Here is a 25,044-nt window from a genome sequence, read left to right as displayed (position 1 = left end):
TGGCTGATTGATGGGGCAGCAGATGCTCAAGGGAGAGGATGGAGGTCGCAAAAATGCCTGCAGCCATCAGGAAATGATGTCATTACCACCATTATCATGACGACCCACTGACCCCTAAAGCTATCGTTTGAGTTTCTGCTTGGGAGAGTTTTATCAGATCGAAATCAGCTTCTTTCCAGCCTTTCAGATTGTACTGATTTGAAAAGAAACTACGCATCTCATTGAAGCAACGTCATTCTTCCGCAAATGTTTAGAGAAACGAGAACATGGGATCACAAGGGCTGACTGGGCTTAAGTGCCTTTAAAAATGCCTCACAAAAATTTTTCTCCGCTCACTATTTTCACAACACTCCAAGAATAGAGCTGTTTTCTGAAAGCTCTATGATGTAATAACTTTTTCAGATCATCTCCACCCCCAACCTGTTCCCACCAACCCACACTGAAACATATTCCTGCAGGGTCAGATGGGGTGCTTTCTGAAGATGAAAGAGAAAGCAAAAGAGATCGAGTGTGAGCAAGAAAAGTCAAAGAGGGAGAGAGAAGAAGGGAAATAGGAATACCTCTGGCAAAAAGGAGAGGAGGGGGAGGGGAAGAAAATTAGATATAGTAGAACAATGGAAGAATAGAAGCTGGGCTGAGTAAAGAGAAATCTGATCAATGAGCAGATTTTAAGGAGAGAAAATTACAAAAAAAAATTACATAAAATCAGGAATAACAAAAAAAAGTCTGTTCACCTTAACACCATGGCCGACGTCGTCCAGTACAGTGTAATCGATGGGCTTCCTGATGTACCTGACTGGCCGCTCCATGTTAGCTGGCGCTATGATCTTATGAGTCCTCGACGTGTTTTTGTTGGTAGTCAGGATGCCGATTTCCCGCCTGGCCACCTTCTCTTTATGGATGTCCACCGTCTGGAAATAACAGTGAGGAGAGAGAACGGCATGTAATCGATGCCACAGTGGAAACAACAGACATGGACATGACAACAGGGACCTCTGGGATTGAATGAATTCCTCATACAGCAGCTTAAGAAGGTTTAATTAAATCATGAGGCTGTGCTTTTCATCACTGAGGTTGTAATCTTTTTACAACGGCCAATGCACACTAATAAATCGATTGTGGTATGCGTCTGAACATTTCTGACTTTGAAATTAAGTGCACAACAAATAAATAAAACTGTGAAAACATAACGGCAGAGAGTGATGAATTAGAATTGAAAATGGTGTGACTGAAGCGATACGAAAGAACTAGAAAGAAGAGTACATTTCATATGCCGAAGGATAAAGTCTATTGTGCATTTAAATCATATTTTCACAGATTTTGTTAGTTGTAAAAATGCCTCTTTCATCTTCCTTTGCATGCTAGGGACGAATTGTGATGCATTATTTATGCTCCTGGAGAGCCAGAGTGTTTTCCTTCTGAAACTGCACCAATGTTCGATTCATTACCCGGTTTCCTTTCTAAAAACTAATTACTTTAAAGATGTATTAGGAAACCTTGCCCACTGCTGGCTTAAAATGACAAAAATAACTTATTGAGAAACTGAACTCAGAATTTACGCTACACTTTTACACCCTGCATGGTGCTTGCTTGCAGTCAGTTGGTTCATACAGAATACTGAATAAAGTAAGAATGAGGCTCAGTTTCTGCACTTTATGAATCCGAATTTCCCGAAGACCTTGAAAATAAAAGCGGTAAACCCCATTTGAGAAGCCACAACCAAAGAAAGTGTCAAATTTTTGCTTGATAAACAATCAATCAATCAATATCAGATGGTTGACAATTTCTACTTTCTACATCAAGGACGTATATCAACGAAAGAGTTGAACATTGCTGTCCAATCTTCTGTAGATCTCAGCACCATCACACACTACGGCATTTCGACTCCCTGCTCTACCTTCACATTCCCAGTAAGTCGAGAGGAGCCCAGGAGCAGCTGCCCTTGCTCTGAGAGATGAAAGACTTTAGTGTCTGCTGTGGGCAGACCAGTAAAATGATGGCCTCATACAAGGGGGGGGAAGGAGTCAGTGACCAGCAGCCAATAGGGGATTCCTTTCATGCCACAGGGATCTGGAGCTGGACTGAGCTCTTACTCTTTGTGCTGCACTGTTCCACTGCATGGTGACTTAGCCTTTAAGAACCCCTCATCTCACAGTTGAGGGAATCAAGAACACTGGTGGACTTACATGCCAGCACATCCAGTATAGTGCAGTCAGTGCTGACATCTCTAGACAATATCAAGACTAATATTAAACTGTGGCACTAATGAGACATAGGCTTGAAAGCTGACATCTGGCATCTATAAAAAAAAGGCTGATTTTACTTCTAACAGGACACACAAGGGTAGAGGAAACTGGATTGTTCAAAATTACAGAAAAAAAGAGGAATCAATATTTTATAACAGGCAAAATTGCTCATACATAACTGCCCCCAAAGAGACTTCCCATACAAAGGGGAAGCATCCACTCTGTTCCAAGGCCCTGCTATGTCTGTTTGAATTAAGAGGCATGACAAGAGCGTTGACTACAGTGTTAGTTATAGTTTATAACCTGAGTTGGTCTGCCAGAACACGAGAGGCTCTTAGTGTAAAAAAAGAACTGCGGTGACAAAGTCATCCCGATGAGGTGATCAAACCAATGCGCAATTATTCCATTTTAGCAGCACTTCAAACTCCAGAGCGCGAGTCCTCCACTATGAATGAATTTGAGCAAATAACTTGACTGCACAGCTCAGACATAATGCCCAAATTTGTCTAAACTGTCATAAAACATGACTGTCTGGAAACAACTGGGCCAAAATCTAATCAGTCTTTTCCACATCTATTTTCAGAGGAGCAGTGTAGTACGGTGATTGCCTATGACGGACCCAGACGGGGGAAGAAGTAAAGAAGAAGCATGGAAAAGCTCATTCAGGGTCTGGTTTTACCTCCAAAACAAAGCTTTAACCTCATTTCACCTCACTATGACCCGAACACATCGATCTCACCTAGAGACCTTGTTAAGTCATGGAACAGTGTTATCACAGGATATTATGGAGAAGTAGCAGCTCTCAGGCAAAACTCAAAAAGAGGAAAGTTCCGTTACAAACCACTGAAAGAAACTCCTCCTAAACTAGAGAAATGCTGTTGAAATGTTGTAGCTAAATTGGGAAAGCATCTGGTCTTGGCTGAACATGCTTCCCATATCAGAGAGCAGCGGGTGGACAAACATCATCACAGCTGGCAAAGGAGGGAAGTGAGAAGGCGAAGTGGTGTGAGTTCATCTCCTTCCTGTATGCCGAGAAAATAGCCCTGCTGAAACAGTGCAGGCCCCTGTTACAGAAGTGTTGAAAGGAGGGTAAATTCAAGACCATAACTTTCACGCAGCGAGTGGCTACACCCTGACGACAGCACTTTTCTAATCTGCCAACCGGTGCCCAAAGAATGTTAAATGGATCTGACAAAAACTGCAAAGGTCTAAGTAGAAAAGTGCATTCCGGTTTGTCCCCTTCTGACCAACCCAGCGAGGAGTTTCAACCTGACCAACAGCAACTTAATAGCCCATCTCTTTCCTCTGCTGACTTCTCAACTGCCAATAAAGACGTTTACTTGATCCCAGTGGTCCATCTGTCAGGTGGAAAGAGACTGAACGCTGAAGATATTTTGCCAAACTGAAAGGTGGATGATTCACATGTGTTTTCAACCACTGTCACCCATATGTTTGAGGCCTGCGGGTGTTTTCCCAGAACGCTGAGCAGTTTTGGCTCTGGTGTTTGGCTAATCCACCAGTTACAGGCTTTTAGGATTAAAGAGCACCCACTCCTTGCTGCCTTCTCCTTGTTTGAACTGCTGCTTTTACTCATCTCTTCCATTGACTTCTACTCTTCTCTTTATTCCATCCCGTTCTTCTTTTGCGTACTTTTTGTTTTGTCTTTTTTCTATCCTTCTTATTCCACCCAATTCTTCCCACACCCAGAAAAGAGTCACCCACCTCTATGACTAGTTTAAGGAGCTCAGTCATACGTTGAAAGTACTGCCAACATCGTCATCATTATCCACACTTTGTACCCAGACAGAAAAAGAAAATCCAGTCAGGACCACTTAGGACTGAGGAGTTTTTCCCCATTTTGTGATACAAGTGAGTCAGCGCAGTAGTTGCCATGATGAGAGATCCTTGTTGTGTTGTTGTTAGCAACAAGTGCCTAAATATTTGTGATCTGTTATTTATTTCCTTTTAACCTAGATTGTTGCCATTTTAGTTGCAGCTGCTCTTGGAAAGCTTGCAGCTCCAAAAAGGGCACAATCATCAACTGTTTCATCAGCCTTGAACTTCACATGATACTGCGTCCCTCAATGAAACACTAACATGTTTGCCCACCTGGGCATTGTGGGAATCGCTTGCCAAAGAGATGACATCAAAAGTAATAATGTAAAAATAATCTGTAAATGCATATGATCTCATTTCAGCCTGTTGCCTGAATTTAATCTGAGCAATTATGATGGCTTGACTTAAACAACTCCAATATATGACTTGCACAGTATGAAAATTTCTCTATCCTGACTGACTAGAACAAGCATTTCAGTAAGTCTGACACTTTACAACATGGTGGACTTACTGCTGACTTTGATATGAAAGATAAGCAATTGTATCTCATTCTGTGGTCCTTTCCTTAAGTTGACAAAGGATTACTATTATTATTGTTAGCGCCATTATTTATGACCCTTTAGCATTTAGTGTTTTTAGGTCATTCTGATGTGACTCACTGCCTTTACATAAATGTATTTGTTTTGCCTCATACCTAGGCAATGATGAGAATGTACTTATATTTAGGCCGGGACAATATAATGGCAAACAGTTTAGTTGTCAGTCATTACAGATTTTGCTATACTTTTTATACCGTGTGGTACATCACTATGTGTATATTTTTTTGGGTTTTTTTTTAAATGGACCATGATCCCAAAGTACCCACCCCTATTTGTTTAATATTTCTCACTTTGAGGTTCTATGTTTTGGTAGTAGTGTTTTTGTTAAGCATTAAAAAGGTACGAGACATCTCAAAAGAAAAACTTCATGAAATGCTCTGTAATACTTGTAACTGTGTGTGTTAATCAATAACGACTCTTTGTCATTTGTGTATTGAATAACATGTCTAGTGTGACTGAAAAGCTTTGACAATAAAGAAGCTTTGATTTGATCATTCATTTACAGAAGTTTTCTATCCCGCTCCTTTTCAGACTTAAGGTAGAGAATAATAAATCTGTAAATGTAGTATTAGGCTCTTCTCACACTTCCCAGCTTCTTTGACCCAGTCTTTCTCCTTAATACTGATTTACACTCTCTGACAAGGAGCAGTAGTTGGCAAACAGGCCACACATTGAGAATGCGTCCACACAGCATCAGCAAAATAGACATAAACCTCTCAGGCCGGTAGCACAACCAATCAAAAGACCAGCAATGGGATTTCATAACCTTACACAAACGTAACCTGACAACTTCCCACCAGACAGACACACAAACACACACTATTATGGAGGGTGAGGTAAGAGGAGATCAGAAAGAAGATGGAAAAAAAAAAACATGTCTGTAGACTGATAATGGAATTGAGACAGCTGGTTTCACTTCAGCACATGTTGGAGGAAAAGAAAAAACAGCCTTTTCAGCACTTTGGCAGACTGGCTGCGGGATGATATCCTCAATAAAATGCCTGCCATGCACAAACGCACAGACAAACAGAAAAGCTGCAGCACATGTACTGTAGGCATAGCCGAGAGCTTATACACAACATGGGTAAAAGCCTGCTACTAGACACACAAAGAACACACCCTAAATGTCAGTGTGTGTGCATGTGTGGCTAACCAGACCAGACAAATGTGCCAATCATTAATCATAGACTGCAGACAATAATAACACTTGAAAAAAATGCTTCAGCAAATGCATCTTCTCCCTGCTCTTCTGACATTCCACACACATCACTGAAAAGTACTCAGTTCCCACAGTACGCTGTCCAAGAACATTCGGACGTGGGCTATTTTTACTGGCGTGTAAAGACATAAACCAGAACTACACATGATTATGAAATAAGACATGGCTCAGGGTTTTATTAAAGGCTATTCCTGGCTGAGTGCTAAGATAAACTTGTCTTTACAGCACTTCAGAAATTGGAAATCCTTGTTCTATGGGATTACGAGGAGATAATAACTACGAAGCACATGTCTCTTAAATACATTTTGATCTTCAATTTCAGTCTTACTGTACAAGAGGGTTTATCACAATGATCAGAGCAGCTAACAGGTGAAAACAGCCCAATGAGGACATGGGCATCTCCTTGGTTTTAGCAGGAAAAAAGTTGACTGAAACTGAATGTTCTTTCTTAGCAAAGCCCTGCTTCAGGCTCACACTATGACCCACATTCACCGCCGAGAGCAGATTTGAACAATTTGTGATGCTCAGTGTGTTCCTGGAGTTATTTTATGATGAAGTGCTGAAGTGTGCTTTTTTTTTCCTGCTGCACCCATCTTCTCTCAACCTGCCCCGGTCATTTCATACGTTTCCTGAAATAACTTTGTCAGAGAAGGGTTCTGGACATGCTGCTTTTGTGGAATGTGGAAGCGTGTAGAGCCTTGGTAATGTGATCATTCAGCCGTATCATTAAGACATGTGTATCGAGACTCCTGCTGGTAGAGAAATTGGCTTTGCCTTTGGCTCCATTGGAGCTCTGACTGCATGATGCAATGTCTAGCCATTCAAGATTTAAGGGACCTTGTCACAGATATGCTGACAAGCTGTGAGTATAACCACAGATTTGTTCTTGGATATCTTCTGGGAATGTTTGATACTGAATATGGCTCAGAATCTGAGAACCGCTATAACTTTTTGGTACCAACCTAAACATATCTGTTTTAAAAACTTCAAGTTTCTGATCAAACAGTTCTTTATTTTTTATTTTGCTGCCATAGGAAAGAGCCACGATGACTCTTTCTCTCTGTTTCTAGTTTGTGTGCTCAGCCAAGCTAACTTATTTTGTGTCAAACAAAATCCAGCCCGACATACAAAATTTTAGGGGGCTTGAAAAACGGAAAGCTATCCAGTATTTCACGAGAAACAGCAAGGATTAAAGATGTCCTTGATGTCTCTTCTTTTTTTGTTGTCAGTCATCTCATGATCCTTCAGGTTGACCTTGTGACTGGGGAGCCCACAGAAACCAGTGCTCTAGCACTCTATCTAGGGCATGATTTGAACCAGCTCAATTTCGATGACATGTCTGACCCTCTAGGCTGTTGTAGCTTTCAGTCTTTTGGCCTCTCATTCTTGCTGTGTCCTCATTTGTAGCAGTAGTGCAGTCCAACACTCTCAACTCTTCACTGAGCCAAAACAACTGTAAGAGCTGAGCAAGTGCCTCTTTGTCTGGTCTGTTTCTCAGCGTGATTACAGTCAGCACATCTGAAGCCTGACGTCTCTGCCGTCAAACAGTTGTCCAAAAGCCTTTTGGTGGGGCAGTTTCTCTGAGCAGTTAGTGCAAAAGAGAGAATGTCGGCACCTCCGTCTACACTCTGAGCCAAAATCGGAGGTCAAATGCCCCGTAGGGAGTTCTCAGTTTGGCAGCTTCTTGTTAAACATCCCTCAAAAGCTGAATTCCTCTGGTAAATCTAACAACCCAGTGTGTGTTGTGATGGAGCCAGAAGGGAAGGTTGCAAAGATTGGCGTGAAGTCCAAAAAAGATTGTCTCTTAAAGCAGAGAACAAAAAAAACCTCTCTATTGAACTGAGTTAGGACAGCATGCCAAGGTCGACGCTTGCTTTGCTAACACAGCACATGTGAAAACACCTTCGGCTGACAAATGTAACGTCTGGGCTGAAGCCAAAACAGCATTCCGAGTGAGCTCTGAAGTTTACATACAAGCTGAGAACAAGCCCATATGATGCCTAGACTTAAAATCACACAACATTAGAGTCGACAAACACCAAAAGCTGAATCTCAGCTACAGACTGTGTCTTCTGTAATCAACCTTGTTTATACAGAAATGAAAAATAACTGCCTGCATTTCTCTAACACAGGGAGGAACTGCAGAAAATGAGGTGTGATGATTAGATGTAATTGCTGAGGGCTGTTAAGTGGAAAAGAATGCAGTGGTAATGATGATGATGCTCTGCAGTGGAACAGGGGGAAGGAAGAGGAAGTAACCACAGAGCCGAGCAGCTGATGATTCTCTCTACAACATCAGTCCTCACTCATTTCATATGTTCACTTACTCATATTTAATCTCTGTTGATGCAGGACAGAGCCATGACGACTGGCAGGTGCTGCCACACTTGTGTTGTGACGCACACAGAAACACACACGATCCAGGAAGCAAAGTCAGCAACAGTTGTAAAGCGTCCAGAATTGATTACATGATTAATCAAATCAAGATTGACATAAAGATCAACACCAATTTTGACAAGTTATGAATTATTGATTTTCTAAACCTGACTAAACATTTACTGGTTGCAGCTTCTTAAATGTGAAGATCTTGTGTTTTTCCTTTAGATATTGGGCTGTTGCCATTTAGGGCTTCACCTTGGACTCTGGGAAATTGTAATGGCTTCTCTCAATCTTCTGTGACATTTAAGACTAAACAATCAATGGATTAATTATTCTTTACAAATTAGAGAAATAAATAATATGATTCAAATGATTGTTTGGTTGCACTCTCATAGTATGTAAGATGTCTGCTGCTGTACCAGTAACAGAACCATAATACTGTACATTTGCTGAAGGTTGGTGAGGTTATTGCTTTAGTGAATAGTGATGATAAAATTATTGTTTTTACAACGACTTTTTATTCCGGTATTCAAAACTGTTTACTGTTTCCCACTCCCTCCTACCGTCTCCAACCAACCCAGCCCCCAAACAAACAAATTTTATGTGTATACAAAGATTCAGACACATGCAATCCACAATCACAATCACACAATCCACTGCACAGAGAAAGAGGCATGTAGAAAACTGTGAACAGTGGAAAAAAATACAGAAAAACTCTACAAAAAAAGTCTACATTTCACAGCCAGGCAAAGTGGGATAGACCACCAGGAGAGGCAGGAGAGAGACCAAAACACACAGGCGAGGATCAGCAGGAAACACAGGGAGCATACACACATACACACACACACACAGGCACGCACAGGGAAACAGGGAGACCTATAAGGCTTCATTTCCTGTTTGGATGAGCGCCATAGTTCCTCAACAGGAGGTCAAAAAGCCAGCGCTGCACCACAAAGACGCAACCCGAAACGCGCGTGTGTGCTCTTATCACGGCACGTACACGCACATGAGCAGCAGAGTGTGACGGCATGCAACTGTACATTCGAGGAATGAGGACCGGAATGAGAAATAACCAAAACAATCAAATGCATGCCAGAAAACTATTACAAACTGAATTCTGCTCTGAACACAGACAGTGGACTGTCTCATGTGATCAGATAAGAATATTGTGTAACTGTAGTAATGGCATCTCAGTGAACCTCCCAGCTGTGGGAACAGACTGGGGCTGTACTCCTGTTGTGCGTGCGTCAGCTGCTTTCTGCACTCAGCCTGTTGTTGTGCTGCTGCTTCATCGCAGTGGTTGCACCCCGGCCAGCTCCAAATGGAAGCACAAGCTATAAAACTCGGACGTACTGGCAGAATGGTGAGTTGCAAGATGGGATTTTCAACAATCAAGTTCATGAATCCATCATTTGTTTTTATCCCTATACTGCCAACCACTCTATAGGATGAGAAACACCAAAATGCCACTTGATTAATTAGCACCGAGTGGTCAATGTGTGGTATAACAATAGTCCAACTCACAAATTGATAGGATAAATATGTGTTGCATTAGAGAGGATTTTACTCATGCAGATCTGTATTAAAAATTAGGGATGTACTACATGTACTTTTTAACCTATACCACTAACCAATAACAGCGGTTGCGCTTTAAAAAGTTCAAAACCTTTTGATAAAGTGAGCAAAGACGGACGATTTCATATTCCATAACTTAACAGTGAGATTTGTTGAAACTTGTAGACTTTCTCTCTCCTGTTTGAACCCTTGCCCAACATGTTTTGTAAACAGCAATCATGTCATCTTCCTCAGAAACTAAACAACATCCACCAACAACAACCAGTTTGGCTCTTTAATCTACGCTACCTGACTCTACCAAGCGCTTGTTCTTCTTCTTCTTCTTCCTCTTTGTGTTTATTGGTCGATCGCAAACTAACTCTGAAGTTTCACACCACAACCTACTGCATCAGAGTGTGTGGATGCTGTGCTTGCTGAGTGAATGAAAGCTGACATCTGACAATATAAATTTCCCATTGTGTATATTGTGCATCATTATTAACCTTTGACACTCCCACTTAAAGTTTTTCTGACCACAGTTTCTGACAGTTGTTGCCAGACACTGACTCACCATTTCCTCCCTGACAGACGTACGACCATGAGACACATGTGGAAAAATTGATCACTTGTTCCAAAGAACAATTCAAAGGAAATTACAAAGAATTCTGGGTATATTGTCAGAGGACGACACTCATAATTGTTTTGAATACATGCATAGAATACATCAGGTCTTAACTAACTCTTAATTTTATTTTGTTGCAAATATGATAAGCATATGAAACAGCGGGAGGGTGCTTTTTCAGGAGATATTTTCAATAGGTTTTTACATTTAGTTGAGGTGAAAGAGCTGGTTTATCACTGAAAGCAAATTGCGACAAAGTTGAAAGGAAACAGTCTCAGCAAATGCATCATTACTCAGGTGAAGAATGTGATTTATGTCCGCTGAAGAGACGAAAACTATGAAAATGTAAGATATGTAGAGATATACAGAGACGACAACATAGTGACCTCTCAAACAATACATAAAATTCAATATTTTTACATCGTTTTTTGCCATCTCAGGTTTGGCTGGTGCTTCTTTAAATACATCGCCTTGTCGCGCCTTCTTCTTCTACAATGTTTTGATGGCACCTGATTGGATAATCAGCCCATCAAATGGACTGTATTTGTCGTTATATGCCTTGGATGCACACAGCAACAATGTTTTTGTTTTGTACAGCTGTATTTGTTATTCTGAGCTTCCTTCAGTTTCAGTAGGTGCCTGAATTTCTCCAAATAAAGTTGCTTCCATTGCATTGTTATGTCTCAATGATGCTGCCACAGGCCCCAACACTATGAGAGACTCAGGTGAAAACAGAGGGTTTACACAGCTGCACTCCTCTGGGTTTAATTTTATGAAACCATATTTATGTGGCGCAGACCAGGTTTGAAGAAAAAGCTACTCCATGAAACTTCAGATCTGTGTCAAGGAGAGGGGAAAAAAATCATAATCAGGACACAGAAGATGCTGCATGAACACAGGCTGTGTGTGCATGATCTTTACAATATACTCCCTCTCTATTCAGGCTATCACAGAGAGGTTCTCAATGTGAGGCATTTTCTTCCGTTGGACAGACAAAGCGCTCCCTGTTCACAGCCTCTTAGCAGCCACTTCACACACAGCACAAGGTGGAAGCCCCGCGAGCCTCTCTATTTTCCCCATCAGCTCTTCCGCCTCAGCAGTGCAGAGAGATCCTGGTTTCTGAATGGCAATAACAGCAGGGACACAAACAACCTGTCAAACCTGGCGACACAAACAAACATTTGTGCATCTGCAAATGGAGACCCATATTCAAGCACACACGTTTCGCTATTAAGTCATACTGCAGCCCAACCCTGACGTCCACTGAATATCAATAAGCAATTCAGGTGAAGATGCCACATACTTAATAAACCAACCACACACTGTTGAAGAAGATGTTTAATTTTAGCACATAAGATTCACATGTTCCAGACTAAATTGTTTAAAGAGATACATTTCAAAACACAGATTTTCTTAGAAACTGATCAGTTTTTATCAACACCTTAAAATTGTGACAATCACTCAATAATACTAACAACAATAACAACACTCAGCTGCCAAAACCAAGCCTACCCCACAGCACATGTAAAATAGATAAGAACAGATGTGCTATATTACAGTACAGTATAATACAATACACAATTGTATACCCATGGTATCCGATTCAGAAGGATGCATCCATGCCACCACTAAACAGACACACCCTGACCAGAGCAAACCTCTTGTAACTGTGGGCAGAGCAAAAGGAAACAGCCGTGACGCCAGGCAACGTCTCGCCACACGCTGACTGACACGTTAATGTAAGAGCGCTACATCCTAAGGCACCCCAGCTTCAGGCATGGATGGGTACGGAAAACGATTAATGATAGACTGTGTTAAGTGTATATGTTAGTATGATTGTGTACGTACGGCCTACTAAACTCTGAGGGATGTTTATTATTGCTGCCTCATGGAAAATTCCTTTCCTTGCCTTTCCTTTTTTTTAAAAAAAAAAAATAAAAACAGCATACCCTGAGAGCTACAGGCTTTCCTCTCCATTACCCATTCAGCAGTATGCAACACCAGCCCTGATATCCACGAGCAACAAGGGCTACATGATAATGATCCACCTCTGAACCGGACTGTCATGCAGAGCAATAAAACACATCCGCAGCCTGCAGAGCCCACAGCCCTGACTCTTTATTATTAGAATAGAGATACACTTCATTATGCCACACACATTAGGGCGCCTCCTCTTGCTCATCCTTGGAAAATAAAAAAACAAACAAAAAAAACAACTAGACAGAGATGAAGGTGTTGTGAATGCAAGGATCATTAAGCATTCTGCGTTTTATAGTTAGTTGCCAAAGTAGCGTCCCTAATCATTGACATTTCTCAGGGAAAGGTAATGCAAATTAAGGACAGATAAGAAAGGCAGAAGGAATTTCATGTTATTCTTGTAGCTACAATGATTATCAGCTGGAAGTAAATTAGTTTGCAGTTCTGATCAAGATTGACTTTTCTTAAAACAAAAAAGAAGAAATCCAAAGAAGAAGGGGAAAGTCTTTACGGGACATCATCTGACCTAATGTGACATGATCTAGTTCATCTTTACCATGGCTGCACAAAGTACACAAGCATGGGCATAAATATAGCACAGGAAGGATGGAATTTCCCATGCACAAGACAAGAGGCAGTGATGGATACAGAAGTCAGACAGTGTAAGCTAAGCCTGGAGTTTAGTGTATGACAATGGCTTTTTTCACTGATCTAAAGGACCATGTCTAACTGCCATTCACATGCTTTTCCGATGTGGCCCAGAGGGGTTGTCATAGAAACGAAGGTAGGCAGTAGCTTCATTGTGACCTTGGTGTCGGCGAAATGCTGTTTGTCAGGATATTGACTCAAAACCTGAAGAAGTGCAAATATGGCTTTTTTGGTCTCTTTCTCTCTCTCTCTCGCCTTTCTTTGCTCATCATCATTCGTCTTCCATTTCCTTCTGCCTTTCTCTCTGATTTGCTGGATCTCTCTCCCACTCTCAAGCCCTCGAGTCTAACCAGTCCTCTTTCTCTCCATTAGACTGAAAATCTGACCTTCAGTGTATCCTAAAGGAATTTCTGGCACTCTGTCAGAGGAAAACACAGATAGCAGACATGGGAAAGACAAAAGTGAGCTACTCCTTCTGTTCCGTGTAAATGTTTTCTTGTTTTCAGATTCAACCGTTGTGAGTGTGTTATAACTGTTTCAGGTTAGGTGAATGCCTCCCCGTTCTAATCTACGAGATGCCACATGCCTGGTGCTCTTTGTTTGATTTGTCTGAGCTCTTAATGCTTTCATTGGATGAGCGGCTGGATTTACCTGCACATGGCAAAAGCCTCATGTTTTCAAAAGGAAAAGGCTCGGAAACTAAAAACTCTGCAATCTGCAAATCTACAGTTTTTACAATTACCTAACATACAAGTGGGCTATATAGACAAATTCCTGCAATGCAGTACATGTTTCAATAATTTTGTGGAAAATCAATTGGGAAACCCTTAATGATACAATAACCAGAAAAGTGTGTTTATTTTGGTTGACTAAACCTAACAGATCAAAATGTATCACATGAACGCAAAAACAATATAAAAATCTTAGACTGTCATAAAACAGTCCTGCTCTTTGATTTGAAATCATTTCCCAAAATGACGTAATGCAAACAGGTATTAGAAGAAGGGTACAGTAAAATCACTGACATGAGTAGGATATATTCAACTTCACAAATTTAAAAATCAATTATCTTATTGTTCAAATCAGTTTTCATTGTAGCAATTTAGGGATCTGGGATATTTGCATGAAAAAAGGCCCCAGAAAATAAATTGAAAATAAATTGTTTAAAAAGGAATCTAAAAATATATATGTTTGAAAAATTAACCAGTTTGTACAAATGCATTGGGCAACATAAACGAAAAATCAAAATAATAAATATTACCACTGGAATTAATACTGGTATGTTCCTTAGGGTTGCTCAGTGATAAGCACTGCAAACCAATAGTTGCAGAATTAATGAGTGATTGTGGTAAATGTAAATGTTTCACAATGTTGAAAGAAAAATGTACAGACTTCCACTCATTTGTCTAAACAAAAAGTCACTTGGACTGGACTGACAAACCAATAAAAAGGAACTAAGAATACTACTGGGGCTTCTGTGTTTGAAAATAACAGGGCCTGTGTGAAAGTGAGAAGAGAAGTAGGAAATGTGGGGTACCATTCTTCACAGCTGTTTGGTCTGTGGTGTGTGCTATCTGTGTGCATTTCTGACCTGAGAGATGTGGTTGATGGACGACTCCATGCGCCGCAGCTGCGAGGCCTGGATGTCCAGCAGCTGCAGTACATTGTTGGCTAAGGCATTGATCTGGTAGGCCACGCTGGCCAGGGACTGGGTAGTGTAGGCTTTGGTCTCCTCCAGAGCTTTCCTCTTGTCCTGGGCCTGTGCATGAAAAGGGATTAGAGAGAGGAAGAGAAAAAAATAGATGTAATAGATGGAAGAGGAACTCAGTTACTGTTAATAAGACAAAACATTCTCATCCATCTTCTGGCTCCATATCCAGGTCAGGTTTGTGGTGGATTTGGGCGAAAAGAGCAGCCAAGAGAACTTTCATTCCCCAGAGAGCACACCATCTCTGTAGGGATTTGAGATGATGTAACTCACCCTACGGCAGCCATACTGGAAGTTGAGTGTGAACAGTTTGAACAGCTCACTACTACTGCTGAATCCGAAGACTCGGAACATCCCCGGTATACTATCACGACATCGAGAGCGCGTCGTATTACCAGTGACAATTATGAATTGTTACATTATTTAGGATTCGACACAATCTCCAGCATATTTTAAAAAGATTTGTTCTTCACACAAGCTTAAGGGATACTCATCTAAACCTGTGTTATATGGAACACTACCCGACTGCGAGTTTGAATGAAGGTTCTGAAAGAACATGGTTTATGCTAAAATACGGCACAAGGTTTCTGCGCTCCACTAGGACACTAAATGTACATGTGTACATTCATGAACTATGATTGCTTGGTAACACATTTTGCCAAAATGGGGCACGGAAAAATGTGGACTAAACAACATCACAGGAGGAAACATGAAATACCCCTGTACTTTTGTGAATTCAAAAACACTGAAGTGTTCTGCAAAGAGGCTACCGGTATTCTAAACAAGCTAATGCAGGTTAAAAAAATTAAGGCCTACAGTCAGTAATTATTTGACATTTAAAATTTAAATTTTGATAGTGTATTTTTAATTGTTGTGTGGAAGCTCAAATCAGCATGAAAAGCAAAAACTGATTTCTTTTATAAATTGGACTGCTGACATGTTAGCTGCCTTAAATTTCTTTTGTGGTTTTTTTTTGGGCTTTGCTAGGTAGCTAACTAGCTTACAGGCTGTTTTTAAAAAACATTTACAGAGGGCTTCTGTTAAATGAGACATCTATTAAATACATTTAACGAATACTCCACCATCACAGCCTACAGACAATGATGCTTAACTGGTTAATTAATTAGCTAGTTGGCTCACTAATATGGCCAAAAAACAAAGTAAAATCTTTGTTTTGGTTGACTGAAATGACAGAGGTTCAAGTTACAAACTCGTGTGACAAACTAAGGCTAAAGAAGCTTTCCACTATCATCTTAATATAGAAACATATTTTTCTTCAGCATTTCTCCTCTTTTAGTCTGGTTGTTATGTTCAGAAACTACTGTGTCAAAATCACAGACCTTCATGATGGACAACTCTTGCCTGCTGGGAAGTAAATCAGTAGAAAAATAAACAGGCAAGGATTTGTACTAAGAATGGACATGTCTGCTATACATTACTCAGTAACAAACTTTCTTCCACCATATTGTTTAGAAACGACAACACATGCTTACAGAAGCTATAAAAAGTGACTAAAGCAGACAAACTGTAGTAATCACATGTTCACATCAAACAGGCTGAAGCAAAGAGTCAAGCTCCAAACTGAGCCATCGTGTTTGATCTCTGTGGAGTCTTGCCAACAACGCTCAGTCGAGTCCAAAGAGCCCTGCCTGAAGGGGTGACACTGCCCTTTGATAATAGGCTGCAGCAGCAGGGGGTAGGTGGTGGTGACAGTGGAGGAGGAGATGATTACTGGTCATGGTGGTTAAGCGGTAAAACATAAAAACAGGAACTTTTGGTTGCAACGGATGGACAAAACAACCACGTCACTGTGTTTCTCATTACTGATTCCCCATGGCAGCACATAACTAATCCAGAAGCAATCCGTACGGCTAAAAGCTCCTGACCTGGAGAGCCGCCGTGCTGTTAGCTTCAGCCGAGTGAGGAGGTGACAGCGTTAGTGGTGTTTCTTTTAGTGTGGATCAGAGCAGCAGATGTGCTGTGAGATAACAGCCAGAGGAAGGAGGAGAGATTCCTCCAGAGTGCTTGGAGCAAAAAAGCCATCTGTTGAAAGCACATAATCATTCATGTGCACACACAGACACCTACTACTGACACTGCAATATACAGTGTGGTAGATGGAGTCACAGCTGCAAGAAAACACATGAAACAACAAAAACAAACAGACAAAACAGCCTTATATGCATGATGGCAGATTTTAACTAGCAAGAGGATGGGGTTTTTGCAGCATAAGAGTTTCAAACTGATTACGAAGAACTTTTACTTGCCTGTACAGAACTGCTGACCTAAATATCAATCAATCTATTTTACACATGAGGTTCAGTTTACATATGATGAACACTATGCAACCTGTAAACTCTTGATTGTGTGATTGAGGGGGGGGGGCTTCAAACTTACATACACTTATTTATCACATTACAAACTTGGGGTACAGAGTTTCAAAGATGTGGGCGTCATCGTGCAGAGAGGCTCTACTGAAAAATGCTGAATTCTGAGAAATGTAGGATCCAAGGTTTCTGATAATTTTCTCATAATATGAACTTCAAGTCAGGGTATCTTGACCTCTGCAGCTTTAATTTTAACTTCTCATTTTTAGCTTAACCAAAGTACAGCACTAAATTGCTGGTGTACCCCTTTAACTTGGTTTTGTCATTATCTTGCAGCTGCATCGAGTACAGACAAGCAGCACCATTGATGCTGCAGCAGCCCAACACAAATGCTCAACTGTGATTTCCTGTATTCATTTGGAGAACCTCTAATTGTACTGCTATTCGCTGTTGTAATATTAAGAAAACGCACAATTAACATGGTTTTGTCAATATTTTTGCCGCTGTAGTGCACAGGCAAACAGCACCATTGACACCAACATCCTGCATGTCCATGTCCTCCATGTTCCCACCCGCAGCACATGTGATGTTTTGTCCATGTTTCTCAATGGCTGCAAGTGATATCTTTTTAAGATGTGTCCAATCCACTTTCACGCTCTCAGAGTTTATCATGTAGACCTCATGAATGCACACATTCATTTAGTGCCCCAATGACTAATAACAGCCTTCCTCCTCTACTACAGCTTCTCAGCTGTTTTCTTTCTCCAATGATACAGTGAGCAGTACTCTGCTCACTGTATCATTGGAGAAAGAAAACTACAATGACATCAGATTTACAGAAGGTTAAATCTTTAGCCTCGTGTTAATCACACAGCTGTAATTCTTCAAATCCAGACCTCATGTCTGCACACAGTCAAAAACACAGAACGGTTAAAAACAGAGGACAAAATAAAGCGATTCAGTGTCACAAAGTGTCTTCAGCACACTGCTTGGTGAAATCAGATTCGTGCCATCCTTCTTTATATTTCTAAAGAAACAGATCTGAACTGCATTAGCTGCCAGAGCCGTGATGTGGGGTCAGCGGTGGGCGCTGGGAGGACAGATGCGACACTTGATTGCATTGCTGCTGGCAGCGTCTTACAGCCGTCTGCTCTAGTTTCAGAGCCCCTTCACTTGCGCATCAGAGGTCGGTCATCCACAAATCCTAACACTGACGACACTTGTTCAATTTCCCAGTAACGTATGCTACGTATGACGTCTATCTTCAGCGAGACACCGGCAGGAGAACAGTAGATACTCAGAAACCAAACAGAACAAACAGCGCTTGAGACATTTGTCAAGAAAAGGAACAAATTGTGTGTTTGCTCAGTACAAAAGATAACAGCAGCAGAGAACTGAGTGTACTATACCACAGCAGGAGATGGAGAGAATGAGGTGAGCTCCCAGAGAGCTTTAGCGCTCCTGGGTGCACTTTATCTCATATTTCTGAGCTGAGTAATGACTGAAAGAGACTGTAGAATATCCAGGCAGAAGCAGACAGGTTGTAAAAGGGAGCTGCTGTGTGTATGTGTGTGTGTGTGTGTGTGTGTGTATTTGCACCATGTAATCATAGCTGGGAGCTGAGGCAAGCTAGATTATCAAACAGCCACCTGACTACAGCAAAAATACAGGGCCAGAGTAGCAATGGTTGTGACAGAAATGTTAAAAATTCTCCAAGAGGCAAAAATCTTTTCAAATGACTGATTGCAAATGTTGTGTGTGGTGTGATTCATTTTAGTGTAAACAGGGAGTGGCAGTCACAAGAATGGATCAGTCTCCTTTTGACTCTGTCGCTCATCCAGTCTGGTAAGATAACGGCCAACAAGCAAAGTGAAACTAACACCTCTTTTTTTTTTCTTTGACAAAGTGGTACACTGCTTCAGTGTCAGGGTCCCCCGGCTGCATTGACACAGCAGGAAGGAAAGGTTCAGACTTCCTCTCTAAGGACAGAAACTGTGCACTCTGCACGCTGAAGCCTGAGCATGATGGAAATGGACAAAATGAGTATTTTTCTTGACTTCCTCATGAAAAAAGACCTAAATAAAAACTCATGAGGGGCTTTCATCAATCTAAACTGCAGAACACAATACAAATTCAATCTCTCAACAAGGGGATTCAAATAATACTTTAATAACAAGTTACATCTGTTTGTATTGAATGTGCAAACATATGAACATTTGACTACAAAACCACACTAAACAGTGTTTTTATTGTACAGCTCACAAGAACAACATATGGGTTTATGTGCTCCCACTTGTCCAGAGGGGAAATGCTCTCGGAACAAAAAAAACTTTCAGGAATGCTTGGAATTGCGCAACATGTCAAACATCTTCAAACCTTCAAGTGTTGCTTGAGTGTCAGGGGTGCAGGGAGGAATCAAAAAAAAAAAACCTACTGTATTTTTCTATTCTGTGAACTGGACAGCTTAGAAAAGAAGTTCTTGACAAACTCCCAACACCTCAGCAGGAGTGGTACTTAAGGCGAGTACGTAGTCTGGGGCAAACTGAGTGTATTTCCAACGGGACGGTTGTAGAGCTCGCATGGCACTTTGCTGCATGTGATGTATCGACCGCTCATTAATGCAGACTGGACAGGGTGAGAGAGCTAAGAGCTTATGCTGTGCGGGTTGTTGTATTGATGTCGCTGTCTGACATTCAGCAGCTGATTGGGAGTAAGGTGGAGCCAATGAATAAGTGATTACTAAAAAGACACGTTCAGGATCGGGCCGAGTGTTACTCAAGCAATTTACTGGCTATTTAGTTCCTTCAGTGATTTATTACAAAACAAATGGAAGGGAAAATCCAATAGTGACTCTGCCAGTTTCAATACGTTACCTAGTGATAACTGCTGGCTTAAAAAAAAACCCTCAGAAGCTTGGAATATATTTTCAGGGTAATGTTCCACTACCAGGCATGAGAGGACAAAGTTCGCTGTACTGTCATTACAGACAAATTACAGTGTGGGTCTTATTTCCTTTATTTTTGTCCACTATGACTCTTCGTCACAGTGGCATCTTAGTCAACACAGAAATGGGAAATGCAGACTCCCAGATATCAAGTATAGTATTGACTGGTGTCTCATGTCACTTGTTCAAAAGATCTTGCTCAAACAAATGAGAACTCACATTTAACTTGTTTGAACTAAACCAAACACACCCACATAGTCAAATCCAGCATTATAGAATTAGTTCACAGTGTCTGAGATGCCTCACCTGAATCACAGACTTGTTATTATGGTAACATTACTTAACTTTATCAATAAATGCTGAATCAAGTTTTGTTTTTTGAGTTTGGTATTGTGATTATCCATTCAGCACGACTTGGCAGTGTTCGTCAATGAACAACAGTAGACTAGTTTGCTGAGAGGACTTTAACCATGTCCAACTGGGTGTCTGAATGACACACCTGATACAGTCTGCCACAACTGCTACAGGGATTTCAAGAAGACTACTTTCTACAAGTACTTTTGGTCAAACTTAAAGACAAGTGTTTGGGTTTCTGCTGAATTCAGGTTTTGCTGTAGGCTTCTTGCCGCCCAATCAACATCATTCTCCTACGAAATCTGGAAAAAAAAAAGTGACAATAAAAGAGATCGACCAATGTTGGTTTATCACCAATAAAATGTTCAGAATCAGTATTGCATTTACATTATTTGTCCACTAGAGAGCACTGACAAGTTTATGTACGCAAAATATTTCGCTCAGCACAGATCTTAGTGACAGTTCTTCAAGGATCCTCACCAAGCACACATCAATCAAATGTTTGTCAATATTTTGTATTTATTAAAACAAATATTGGATGATGCATTGCTATCAGTTTGTTTAACTTTGAAATAGTGACGCCGTTTAGACTTCATTTTCCTGACCATTATCCTGTCCTGCTTGACAGAGAAACGAGCTTCCAAGATTAATTCAAGGAAAAGCAACTAAGGAACAATATATTAGTTTTAGATGCAACGGTAAGCTTCCACGACTTTAAATATGAAAGTGAGCAACCAACGCAAGCCACCTGAGCAGACAGACAAGGTAATAGTGACAATGGGACGTGTCAAGAATGAAGAAAACCTGCAGGCTTAACAACTTCAATCCTTCCCTGAGAAAAGTCTACAATCTTTATACAAACTCAGCAGTGCACTACATGAATTCATAAGTCCTCCTCCTCCTCCACCGGAGCAGATGGAGGCTGACTGAAAGGCCATAAGGTCTACCTGACCTTGAAGAACTGCCAGCGCACAATTAAAAATTCCTTCAGTATGTCAGGGAAGAGACACAAAAGGAAAGTCTGCACACAGAGGAAACTCATTAACCTTTCCTGAGTGACTTCTTAATTGGTTCATCCAGGCAGAAAGTCACTGTTCAATACCTGAAACAAAATTCTTCACTGATAAACAAACATATACAGATTGATCTATTTTTCCCAGAGGTGCTGGAGAAGCTCTTGTCCATTTAAAAAAAACAAAAAACAAGGTGACCGGAAAAGATTCTGTACGAATCCAACCACAGGCAGACAATGATGCCAGTATGTTCCCAATTTTCTGAAACTCCTACACTCCAACCAGAATGTTACAGATCAGTCCAACAGTCTGGACCAAACCAGCCCCGGTCGGCTGAGGGGGAGGAGTGACAGGTGGTCAAAAGGATGAATGGGTCCGGCTGGCTGGTAGGCTGAGAGCCGCTAGGCCTCTGCCACGCAGGGAGGAAAAAGCAGGCCACTCCGCAGAGAGAAAGTCAGAGAAAGAAGGACAGGAAACGAGGACTCGGAGTCACCCTGAGAGACAGAACTGTGTTATTAAAAAAAAATGTCATATTTGCCACCTGCTCTCTTTCTTCCAGGAGGGAAACGCTCATTAATTATCCTGGGAAAACAGCGCAGGACAGGTACACCAAGGTCACATGACCAGGACACATCTCTCTTTCCCTTTGTGTCCAGCTCCACTCTTCTGACATGCTACCTGCATTTACAACATAACAGCCCACATTTCTAAACTGCTCATTCAGGACCAGAAGCACAGTGGGCTTCATGCTGGCTCAGCAGGCACAGTCACATGTCCTGGCCTTGCAACACCGGTTCTGACCGGCTTGTGTCCCTCTCGGTTTCTCATTTTACTTCCATTTCCCTATTCCTTCTTACTATATGCTGTTTTTTCACCTTCCTTCCAGGATTCCCAGTAATGACATTGCAACTTCAAAAAAATACAGAAGCAACAAGTTTAGCATGTAGAAATGCGTGTTATTACTATTTTGGAGCTGCATGGTACTGCTTCAGATTACGATGATAAAAGGTTTGATTCTTTAATCACAATGTGTTTAATGCAGTATTAAAACAGCCATACAATAACCTTAGTGCACCAATGCAGTACTACGTGTTCTAGTTCAGAAACTACTGGTCATTTAATCAATTATTTTCTCAAAAGGAGAACAACTGGCATTACTTATACTTATATGAATAAATGATTAATCTAGCAAGAAAAAAAATGACAAATACCACCTGGCTGCAAAAAGTATTCATTCTTTAGATTGAAATTTCTTAGATTGAATGATAAATTGATCCACTGATCTGTAAGTCAAGTGTTAACTCAAGCCCCAAAGTTAAAACAATTATGATTTACATCAAGGAATACCTGAGCAAAGCATAAACATGAAAACAACACTTAAAAGGGCTGATATGAGCAAAGTGTGGCGTTCTTCTTTAATCCCAGCTCTGATTTTCAAATTGTTTTTGAAAATAGGATTCTTGACATGGAATCTCTAGAGCCGAAACAATGCTTTAACTTAACAAAAAATTGTTTTGTGCATGAAATGGCGAAACCTTTTAACTGCTTGAATCGTTCGACCACTGGAACCAAAAGATATTTAATTAACTATGACATGACAAAGAACAGGCTGCACCACTGGAGAAGTTATAAACGCTGACAAAACTGTCGATCGATTTTCAAAATCAATTTGTTTTCTGTCAGTTGGTTGTCTGTCAACAGAGCCTGAGCACAGCCACCACTTAACAAAGAAGCCAACAAACCTTTTCATGTGTCTTGCCAGCATGGCCAGGTGGCCTACTTTGCATACGGTATACGTGTCCTTGTCAGAGAGGTTAAACAAACACACATCAGTAAAAAAAAAAAAGAAAAAAAATGTGGTGGGGAATTATATTTCAAGGGTGTTCTTTTATTTGGTTTGTGTATTATTCCTGTAACTACCTGACACCAGATTAATGTGAGTAATGTCTGCGCAAAGGTCTTAAGGCTTCTTCTTTGGCTCCATTATTAAGCCACTTCCTGACACAGAGAGAAGGTATTTCCAGGGAGCTAGTCTTCAGTCAGCAAAGGAAACAGGAAACAGAACTCTGACACACACACACACACACACACACACACACACACAGAGCTCAAAACATTCCGTTGGATGAAACAAAAGTCACTATCAAGTTGAGAAAGTGGGGCAGTGGTCTATCCTCGGTTAAACTGGAGACTGTACCATCTGCTGCAGCCTGCTGAGCTGCACTACAACCCACAACTCCAAAGCCTCCACGACAAGAACAGAAAGGGAGAGGGAGGGAGAGAGAGAGAGAGGGAGATGAGGGCATGGAAATGTGAGGGAGGAGTGCTGAAAGGACGAGCTGATTCAAGCTGAGGCATGTTGACATGTGCACGCTTTGCTTCTCGGTGCACAGTATCGTGTGTGTGTGTGTGTGTGTGTGTGTGTGTGTGTTTCTATCTCCAGCAGACAGAGAGGGCTTATGAAAAGTGCACTGTTAGTCTGACACTCGTCCTCACACAGAGCGAGCAACATGCGGCGAAAAGCTTTCAAATCCAGCGTTTCTATGTCAGCACTTTGAACGAGGTGCTCTGCTAAAGGCCGGGATCGCAAATCAGCTGAACGCAGGCAGCACAACTTTCCGACAAATTTCGCATGGCGTCAAACTGCCCTGTCGACATCACGGTCTCCGTCTGCTGCTGCATGAAAGTGTCATCTGGAGTTATTTCATCGCGTTTCACATTGCGTTAAGTTTGCCTCTCAGTGGAAAGCTGCAGTCCAGTCAGTGACGAGGCAAAACACACTCAGTTCTTGTCGTTTTATGTGCCAGTTGTTGCAGCTGAAGACTGAACACCACCTTTTCAGCCTACACCTAATGCTACTACTACTAAACTACTCTGAATTCTCTCTCAACACACTTTTAGATGTTGCAATACCTTTCTTTTCTTATTTAACCAAAAAGAAAGGCCAAGTTAAAAAAAAAAAGCTGAATATTGTCTGAACACCTTAGCATAATTGTCCAAAAGTGGTAAAATGAGGATTTTAAAATCAGAATAAAGTCAACAGACAAGATGTTTCTTATACTGCTTTGTATTCAGTATAATACTCAGCCCTATAAAATAGTGAATTCCTATAATTTTGGAATAATAACTGCTCAAATGATGACACACTAAATAAAATCTGTACCACTTATGAGCAAATAGCAGCAGTAAAACATCAGTATTGGCCTTCAAAACAACAGATGAGTATTTTCTTACATTTAATAAACTAGTACCAAGAAAAAAAAACAATAAAGGTTTTTCAATATACCAAGTAAAGTGGGGATGCACAATTCTGGGCCAATTCTGATATTTAAAATGAACATTTAGCAGAATATAGAATTGTTGTTGTTGTTGTTATTTATCCACCATTTTGGTGAAGGGAAACAAAGAAACAACTGATTAATTAATTATTGCTTTCTGCTTTTGTCTGCGCTCTACTGTACTTTATGTAGCATATGTTGGTTTATTTAGCATGTTTAGTATTATGTTTAGTATCTATTTTTCCTACTAAGTTAGGCCTTGTTTGGTTGTTTGTTTGCTCCCTTTTGACTAACCTACACTGCTGTAATGGGCTACTGGATGCTTGAATTTTCCTCGAGA

General features: G+C 40.9%; 1 protein-coding gene across 6 annotated transcripts in view; it reads right to left on the bottom strand.

Annotated features, from left to right (window-relative positions):
• Window positions 1-25,044, bottom strand: part of abi1a (abl-interactor 1a) — a 47,272-nt gene that overhangs the window by 19,654 nt on the left and 2,574 nt on the right. For all 6 annotated transcript variants that reach the window (XM_046371405.1, XM_046371406.1, XM_046371407.1 and 3 more), the window contains exons 2-3: window positions 14,672-14,839; window positions 735-911 (exon numbers count right to left, since the gene is read on the bottom strand). In XM_046371405.1, the coding sequence (XP_046227361.1) occupies window positions 735-911; window positions 14,672-14,839 (345 nt within the window). The remainder of the gene's footprint in view (window positions 1-734; window positions 912-14,671; window positions 14,840-25,044) is intronic.

This window comes from Scatophagus argus, chromosome 18 (genome assembly GCF_020382885.2).
Source record: "Scatophagus argus isolate fScaArg1 chromosome 18, fScaArg1.pri, whole genome shotgun sequence".
NCBI lineage: Eukaryota > Metazoa > Chordata > Actinopteri > Scatophagidae > Scatophagus > Scatophagus argus.
Note: the sequence above shows the minus strand (reverse complement) of the source record. Positions and strands in the feature narration are given on the sequence as shown.